This window comes from Lonchura striata, chromosome 12 (assembly GCF_050655825.1).
Source record: "Lonchura striata isolate lonStrDom1 chromosome 12, ASM5065582v1, whole genome shotgun sequence".
Taxonomy (NCBI): Eukaryota; Metazoa; Chordata; class Aves; order Passeriformes; family Estrildidae; genus Lonchura; species Lonchura striata.
The window spans coordinates 17,099,211-17,108,134 of record NC_140714.1 but is presented as its reverse complement, the minus strand read 5'-3'; the positions used below and the strand labels follow the sequence as shown (position 1 = coordinate 17,108,134).

The 8,924-nt window shown below is 64.6% G+C and overlaps 1 protein-coding gene across 3 annotated transcripts; it reads right to left on the bottom strand.

Moving 5' to 3' along the window:
- Positions 1-66: 66 nt before the first annotated feature.
- Positions 67-8,241, bottom strand: MST1R (macrophage stimulating 1 receptor). Of its 3 annotated transcripts, none has more exons than XR_014958075.1 (21): positions 8,086-8,241; positions 6,356-7,660; positions 4,988-5,176; positions 4,782-4,907; positions 4,534-4,704; positions 4,167-4,336; positions 3,899-4,076; positions 3,670-3,815; positions 3,401-3,562; positions 3,165-3,258; positions 2,835-3,062; positions 2,608-2,754; positions 2,372-2,531; positions 2,198-2,290; positions 1,889-2,122; positions 1,725-1,805; positions 1,472-1,579; positions 1,289-1,398; positions 1,023-1,188; positions 811-947; positions 67-742 (listed from the first exon to the last, which is right to left on the bottom strand). XR_014958075.1 is itself a non-coding variant. In XM_021529226.3 (21 exons), exons 2-21 carry the CDS (start codon positions 7,571-7,573, stop codon positions 472-474), a joined length of 4,263 nt encoding a protein of 1,420 aa, XP_021384901.3. In that variant the 5' UTR covers positions 7,574-7,660; positions 8,086-8,240; the 3' UTR covers positions 67-471. The 3 variants fall into 3 exon arrangements, 2 of the variants coding, with proteins under 2 accessions (XP_021384901.3, XP_085446266.1); XM_021529226.3 differs by having other exon boundaries at positions 1,472-1,653; positions 8,086-8,240; XM_085590140.1 differs by having other exon boundaries at positions 1,472-1,653; positions 1,889-2,290.
- Between the last annotated feature and the right edge of the window lie 683 nt (positions 8,242-8,924).

The window sequence follows — 8,924 nt, the reverse complement described above, 5'->3', positions numbered from 1 at the left end:
CAGGGGCACAAGGATGCTGCCAACCTGGGGCACAGCCCCCTCAAAGACACAGCCCCAGCTAGGGAAAAAAATATAATTAGGTTTTAATGAATGATTTGAGCAGCTAAGAAGCTGGAAACTCCATGGGAGCCTTGGGAAGGCCAGGCCCAACAGCACCCACTGGGTATGGGGCCCCACAGCACCCATCCATTATGGGACTGAGCACCCAACCCCAGAGCACAGACTCATCACTGTGGGGCTGAGCCTCACACAACCCAGCCAGCACAGGACTGAGCCCCTGGCACCCTGTGGTATGGGATCAATCCCGGGGAGCAGCCAGCAGGGTCTGGGTGTGAGCCATGGGAGAGCACTCCACAGCACCCATCCCACAGGGAGGGTGCCCCACAGCATCTGGCACACTGCGTCCCTCCTCAGGGGAGTGTGCCTATGGTATATGGGGGTCTGGGAGACCTCATGGTGCAGGGAATCCCATCAGCACACAGACGTGTCGTCATCCTCCTCCTCTTCCTTCTCTTCTTCTTCTTCCTCATTATGCTTATCCTCATCCCCTCTATCAGGCAGCTGCCCCAGTGGAGCAGGGGGAAAGGGAGGACCCCAGTCCAGGTTGGTGTAGGTGACAGTCAGGTTGACATAGTGCTCACCATCCAGCGTGGCCAGGACACGCTCCAGCTCACCCACCAGCCCCGTGAAGGACGGTCTCTCCTCGGGCGCTGGCGCCCAGCAGCTCAGCATCACCCCGTACCTGCAATGACACCCGTCAGTGCTGGCAGCCCCCCAGGACGACCCCTGCCCACCCCCAGCTGCACTCACAGGGTGTCGGGGCAGTGAGAGGGCTGTGGCAGGCGCCTCCCCTGCAGCAGGTAGTGGGCCATGTCGTAGGGGTCCACCCCGGCGTAGGGAGATGCCCCACGTGTCAGCAGCTCCCACATGAGCACCCCGAAGGACCACTGCCGAGAAGACAGCTGCCATGGGCACACAGGTAGGAGATGGAGGACGGGATGGGAAGGGAGAGCCATGCCTACCACATCAGACTTTGTGGTGAATTTTTGGGTCTGGAGGCTCTCCAGGGCCATCCACTTGACAGGCAGCTTGGCATGGCGGTGCTGCCGGATGCTGTAGTACTCCTTGCCAAACACGTCCCGCGCCAGCCCAAAGTCAGCCACCTTTACTGTCAGTGTCTCGTCCAGCCTGCAGGACACCAGGTGGGGGTCGAGGTGGGGACTCCTGGGCACCCCCAGACCCAGGGGGTTGCCCTGTGGTGGAGTCTGGAGGACACAGGCACACTTACATGCAGTTCCTGGCTGCCAGGTCCCGATGCACAAACTTCTTCTGGGCCAGGTACTCCATGCCCAGGGCCACCTGCAGCCCGAAGCCAATGAGCTCCTTCATTGTCGGGCTCTGTGAGATGGGAGCAGTGAGCATGGAGACCTTGGCACCCATCACCTCCCACCCTCCTTGTGGCACCCCCTACCCGCTCCTGGGTGCGGATGAACTGGCGCAGGTCCCCGTGGCGCATGTAGGGCAGGACGACAAGGGGCAGCCCATGGCGAGGCAGGCACACCCCCAGCAGCGAGAGTACCTGGGGGTGGTGGAAGCTCTTCATGAGGATGCCCTCACGCAGGAACTCCTCCACCTCCTCCAGGTCCGTGATGCCTGTGGAGAGCTGAGCTGTGGCCATTCTGCTGCTGTGCCACGGGAGCGCACGCGGCAGGGGAGCAACTCACGGTGCAGGGACTTGACAGCACAGTGGAGGTCCCCCAGCAGTGGGTCCGTGTAGGTGCCATGGTAGACGCTACCGAAGTGCCCTGCAGGGACGAGTGGCACAGAGCTGGCACCACATGCATTGGGCAGGTGACACCACAGCCAAATCGAGGTGCCAAAGGGTCACCTTTGCCGATGACCTGGTGGCGGTGGGTGACAAGCCGCTCCTCGGGGATGAGGATGTCCTTCACTTCCTCCAGTAGCTCCGGCCGCAGATCCTCCAGGCAGCAGGATGTGGCCCTGAGCAGGGGCATGGGGGATCCACCGCCCGCTGCACCAGCACCAGCACTGCCATTGGCACCGGCACTGGTGACTCGTGTGCGGGGCCCCACGGGGCCAGGAGTGCCCGCTGTGTTCAGCACTGCCGGGACAGGCAGAGGCGGGGTGAGGGCCGGTAGCACCCAGCACCCGCCACCCACCAGTGACACCCACTTACCCAGCACCTCTCTGTAGTCGACGCCGGGGCGCTGGGTGGTGACAGGGGGGTCGCTGCGGCCGGGCTGTGCCAGCAGCTCCAGGTTCTCCGTACCTGCAGGCAGCAATGGGGTGGGTAGGGGGTGGCGTGGCAGGGTCTAGGGGCATCGGAGTGCCCGGTGAGCACGGCACTCACCCCGCCCCTTCTTCCAGCGCCAGCGGAACAGCACGGCAGCCAGGATGCAGCAGACCAGGAAGGTGATGCCGGTGCCCAAAGCCAGGCTGGCGGCCAAGTCCAGCGATGTGGGGGGGGACAGAACCCAGCCCAGTGCCTCACAGGCTCCGTTCACACAGATCTGGAGGATCAGGGGCTAAGCAGGGAGAGGGTGAGGGGGACTGGGGCAGGTGGTTGCCCACCCGGGGGGTTCCTACCTCCACAGGGGCCCCAGCGGGGGGCAGGCGCAGCTCGCGGGGCAGGCGGCACGTCACCTCGTTCTTCAGGACGTTGGGGTGGCAGTCCTGGCCCCCCACCGTCATGGTGATGTTCATGCAGGTGGCCACGGCATCCAGCCTCAGATGCTGCCCAGACAGAGCGCTGTGAGCGCGGGGGTCCTGTCAGTGGGACCCCCTATTCTGGCTCACCCCACTGCCCCACGTACGTGCACCTCGATCTCATCGTCGCCGGGCTTGAGGCGGAGCCGCCTGCCCTCCTGCTTCAAGGGGAAGACCTTGGGCCGGGAGTAGTAGTGGAGGCGGAACAGCCAGCGGCCGGCAGCACCGTCCAGCAGCACGCTCAGGTTCCCCAGCACCACCTCCACCTTGCTCTCGAAGGGGAAGGCTGGACTGTGGCACAGCAGCCGATCTGGTGCCAGCGGGCTCTTACACTCCTGTGCGCAAGGAGATGCTGAGCATCGGCTCGGAACGTGCCCAGGGGACTGCAGTGGGGTGGGCAGGGCCGGGGGGCGATGGCCCCGCACCCCGGTGCTTACTGTGGCTTGGGTAATCACACCACCGGCTTCGAAGCGGATCTTGGCGCGATACACGGAGTCCAGGTGGGTGCCGACAATGGTGAGCAGCGAGCCCCTGCAGAGGGCAAGGATCAGGTTCCCCGGGGTGCACATGGTCCCCAGGTGCCTGCAATCCCCAGCACCTCGTCCAGCCCAGCCAGGGCAGTGGGAGGACAGGGCTGTCCCCTCACCCAGGGGAAGGGAGCCCAGGCACTCACTCATAGCTGCAGCTGGGGACGATGGCGGATACGGTGGGGTCAGGGCGGTAGTGGAAGGGCACGGGGGCCGGGAACTCCTCCCCGTCAATCCACAGGGCTACCCGGGCTGCTCCCAGGCCACCAGTGCCAGGAGCCGTGCATTGGATTGTCCCATTGCCCTGCCTGGAGACACGACAGCCGTGGCTGGGGGGACAGCGGGACTGCAGGGGCTCCCCGTGCCCGTCCCGTGCTGGGCACGCTGCTGTGCCAGGTGCAGGGCAGGGGTGTACCTGGGCTGCCCAGTCAGGGCACACTCGGAGCCATTGACCATCACCTGCCAGCTGCTCCCTGCCGAGAGGTGTTTGCCATGGAGTGAGAGGTGGGTGCCACCCCCCCGGGGGCCAAACGGGGGGTGCAGGGCACTGACGTGGGGGTCCTGAGCAGAGATGGGGTTAGTGGGACGGGTGAGTGAGTCAACCCCCCGACCCTGCCAGGGGCACTGCCAGCGTGGAACCATACCACGAAGACGAAGCCACCGAGGGTGGCGGAGCCGTAGACGTGGAAGCCAGAGGGTCTGGCGGGCTCCTCCACAGTGAGCACCACGTCGGCTGGGCCCCCCACCGCTGCCGGCTCCCCCGGCTCCAGCTCACACACCAGCACATCCACAAACTCCTTGCGGCGTGAGGTGGGCAGGGGTCTGTGGGACAGTGATGGGGGATCAGCCCCGGGCCGGGGGGCAGCCCCAGACCCCTCTCAGCTGCTGTTCTCTCCCAGCACCGCTGCACACCTGTAGCTCTCGCTCTCCTCTGGCAGCACGGTGCAGCCTCGCCGCCCCACTGCCACCCGGTAGGCACCGCGGGGGCTGCGGCTGGGGTCGGGGTCCAAGTGGGAGCGGAAGGTCATCCCACAGAGTGTCACCCGTGTCCGACCCCGCAGTGGGGCACTCCGGGGATGGAACTGTGGGAGAGGCACCTGTGTCACCCCAAGCCCCTGGAGTCCAGTGACTGTTGCGGGTCCAGAAATACTGTTCTCTGAGAAACACAACATTTATCCCAGGAAGGGGGTCCCACCACATGCCACCCCATTTGCCATGTCCCTCCCCATCCGAGTGCTTGGGAGGTGTGAGGAGCAGGGACACGGCAGCGCAGACCTACGTCAGTGAGGACAGGTGGGCAGCTGTCCTGGACCCAGTGGCCAGAGCACTCGTGGCGGCGCCTGCACCCATCCCCACACCAGCCACAGCCCATGAAGCGCTCAGCCCGCAGGCAGCGCTGGCACGTGGAGAAGTGGCGACAGCCAGGGCCAGTGACATTCAGGAGCCACACCTGGGGATAGAGAGTGGAGGTGAGGGGCTACATGGAGCTCCATGCCCACCCTATGCCCCTCAGACCCCCTCACTCACCTTGGTGCCAGCAGTGAAGAACAGCGAGTGGCTTTGCAGCCCCATGGCACCTCGCACTGGCCCTGGCTCTCCCAGGGAGAAGTTGGACAAGGTCAGAAGGTAGGAGCTGGAGCGCTGGAGCACCATCTGCAGCAGGGCAGAGCAGGGGGCTGAGCATACCCCACAGCCTGCCAGGACCTGACATTCCACCCGACCCCCCATCCCACCTGGAAAACGCGTCCTTCTGCTGTGCCCAGGTGGGCCACAGTGACGTCTCCCATGGCGGTGACGAAGAGGGAGGTGAGGAGGACACCTGTCAGCTGCCCGTTGAACAGGTCCACTTTGTGGGAGGCAGCAGGGATGAGGGTGGGCTGATCCCAGCAGCTGGTGTTGACCACCGGTGCTGAGAGGTTCACCTGTAGTCAAACATGGGGTGGCTGACTTGAAGCTGGCCCTGGCAACCCAACTCCCACACCCTCACAGGTAGGCACCAGCTTGATCTGTGAGATATTTTGGGGCAGCACTAGATTGCTTAAGTTCCCCTCCAGGCTGGGAAAATTTTGGAGAAAAAAGCCACATCAGCATGCTCTCCCTCAGTCCCCCATGTGGCGTCAGATCCTGCCCTCCCCTCCCACCCCATCTGGATATAGTTATTTGTGCTGGCACCACAAGATGCTCACTCCAACCCCAGTCTTTCCTGATGCCTGGAGCTCAGCAAGGGGCTGGGGTTGAAGAGGGACACCAGGAGCCATGGCGTCCTCACTTGACGCCCCCAATGAAGAGGGGCTGGGGTCCCCTCTGACTTTCTCCTGCCACGGTGTGAGTCAGCAGCAGTGAGCTGTCTGCTCTGTGCAGGAAGAGGAGGGGATTTGGCTGCACTTTGCCCTGAGCCTGGCTGAGGACACCAAAGCTCGTTTCATGTGCTGGGATGAGGGGGCCCTGCCAGGGTGCCCACCCATCTGCATCCTGACCATGCTGGGGCTTGCACCTGGGACACAGTGTTCCTGCCCCACGGCTGTGGCAGACGAGGAACCCCGGTGACTAATTGCACTTCCGCCTGCGGTTTATTTGCCCAGAGAAGGCGGTGGCTGGGCCTGGGGGACAAGGCAGGAGCAGCTCGCACTGCACACATCCAGCCTACAAAGCACCAAGGCCCTGTGGCTTTCCTGCCTCCCCCCCCACATAAATGAGCTGGAGAGGGTGGCTGGGGTCCAGGGACAGTCACCACGGGGGCCAGAGCTGAGGCTGTCGAGGAGGCATACCAGAAGAACTGGCCCAATGCATGACATGTGGCAGTGTGCCCATGTGCTGGCACATGTACCAGTGAGGTGGGGGGCTCAACAGGATCCCTGCCCTCACCCAGCCTCCTTGGTGCAGCTGGGGCTGCCAGAACACAGCAGCCCCTGCAGTAGGTGGTGGGTGGCTGCTGGGCTGACTCACACCTGGGTGATGCCGCTCTCCCCCTGCCCTGCCCTGCCCCACCCCACCATCCATCCCGCTATACCAGTGTTTCCCAGCTCCTGAACCCCCTTTCCCACATCCCAGCCACCCCCCTGGGTCCCCGGGCCGGATGCGGCGCAGGGTGGAGCACTCACATTGTGTGGGCAGTACTCCACCGGCTGGAAGAAACTGAGCCCCCGCAGCAGTGGCTGGTGCCCGGTGCCGCAGCACTTCTTCATGCCCTCCTCCATGGCCTGATTGAGGAGGCGGAGGGGGAAGGCGCAGACAGCCGAGTTCTCCTGCGGCACTCGGCTCTCCGGCCGGCTCTCGGCAAAGGCACCGAAGAGCACCGTGTCAGTGTTGTTGATGCCGAGGTCGCGGGCCAGGCGTGCACCAGGGCGGGCAGCGTGGGCTGCCTGCAGCACATTGTAGGCGATGTCCCTCTCAGCATCCTCCTCGCCACTGCGCCGGCGCCGGCGCTTGGACTCAAAGCGGCAGTCGAGGACCAGCTCGCGGTAGTGGCGGAGGTCCCGCTCGTGGGTGCTGAGCCGCGCCAGGCGCGTGTGGTACACTGTTGATCCCGGCCGTTCCGGCTGCACCATCAGGAAGTAGACGTGGTCCCCGTCGGCAAAGGAGTGCACATAGTGGATGGTGTAGTTGTTGCGGTATTGTGGCAGCACCGTCAACCACTGGAAGTCATTTGAAAAGCCATCCAAGGTGCCCTTCAGGCGTCGGATGGACACCGACTGTGGGCTGTACCATGCTGCCACACTGCTGTTGATGGTGGAGCCGAGGTAGAAGACAGAGGCGTAGGAGGTGGCCACCACAGTGGCACTGGTCCCCAGTGGGCTGACCACACAGTCAGGGCAGAAGGCAGGGCTGTTGTCCATGGCCGAGTACAGGCAGTGTGTGGCTGTGATGGCCACCTTACCATCCTGCACCTCCAGCTGGTGCTGATAGCACAGCCCATGCTGGGCCGTGCCACAGCTGTACAGCCATGGCTCCAGTGGGTCCAGCAGCAACAGGACATTGTCTGTGTCCTCAGGGCCATCTGTGGTAGCCGGGCACAGGCGACAGATCTCACACTTGGCACTGCCCACTGGGCCGGTGATAAGGACGGAGAGCAGGCGCAGCTCGGGGCTGACCAAAAGGATGCGGTTGCGGACGGCCACAAAGGCAGCGACTGGGCTGTCGGAGTCGGTGAAGACAGCAACATTCTGGATGGGGCTGCCAGCATCGAGGCTGGGCAGTGTGTAGGGGATGGAGAAGTTCCTGGTGGAGCTGTAAGGGATGCGGGGACACTGCCAGGCACCGGCACCCAGCAGGGCCAGGGCGAGCAGCAGCCAGAGGCACACACAGCACAACAGGCCCATGCTGTCCAGTGCCACTGGTGTAGGGTTATCGATGGTGCTCAGCACCCAGCAGGCTCACAACATATGGAGGATGGGCCACCATTGCATCTGCCAAAATAAAAAAAGGAGGGTTTTAACCTCTTACTTTAGGTGAGGACCCAGGCACAGCCACAGCCGGGTGTCAGTTGGGGCTGCCAGGGTTCCCAAGGGCCAGATGATGATGGGTAGTGCCGAGTGAGGATCAGTCACACCAAACCTCTTCCGAAATACCATGAGTAGGAGGTGATGCCAAGCTGCCTGTGGCAGAGGGACAAATCCTGCCTTCTGCCACCTACAGACGCTGCCTGTCACCCTGGGGCATCTCTGCCCTGCAATGACCCATTCCGGGGACTGGGACAGGGACTCCGCCAGCCCCTGGGACAGCAACGGGGACTGAAGATCCATGCGGGGCTACTACAAGGCCCCCGCCAGCCTCCCGGGACTGGGACCCCGAACTACCCCCGGCCTCCAACCCCAGCCCTGCCGCCGCTCACCAGGTCCGGGATCTCCACTGGCTCCGGCTGCCCCCGCCCCATCCGTCCGGTCCGGTCCGATCCGAGCGGTGCCGGGCGGCAGGGCGCTCACCTGGGCGCTGCCGTGCCGTGCGGTGCCGTGCCGTGCCGGGACAGGGCGGAGCGGAGCGGGGCCGGGACGGAGCAGGCGAGGCGGGACGGGACAGGGCGGAACGGGGTGGGCGGGTCCTGCCCCCGCACCGCCCGGGGCTCCCCGGGGGCCGGCGCCGGCACACGCAGCCCGGGGGCAGCGGGGTGTTCTGGGGAACGGGGAGATCGTGGTACCCGGAGGGTGGCTGGGCACTCCCGGGGTGACAGGCACGGCTGGGCACGGTGCCCAAGAGGCGCACGGGTGTGAGTCGGGGCCGCTGATCGGAGCAGGGGTGCAGGCAGGGCTGGCACGCTGCCTCGGCTGCTCGCTGTAGGTCCGGGCGGCCCTCGGGGGATCCCCGTGGCCGGGAGGTGGCTGCCAGCAGCATGCCCGGGTACGAGTGGGGTCCTGCATGTCGGTACCACTTGGCCCCTCGGCCGCGGCCCCCAGCCCCGCTGCCATAGCTGACACCCTGATATATAGAATCGAAATAGCCGCTTCCTCACAGTTCCCGCGGTGGCACCGCGTTCTCTGCTCGCTTCCAGGCCAACCGGGCAGCCTTGAGGGCTGCGGCAGGCTCAGCATCGGAGTTCCTAACAGGGAGAAAAGAGCAGGGCTGGGAGAGCCACAGCTTTGCCAGGGCAGCTGTCAGGGTTGTTTCTGTTGTGCCTATTCTGTGTCTCATGTCCCTTTCGTCCCTGGCTACGCGCAGTGGCAGGAGGTGCCAGCA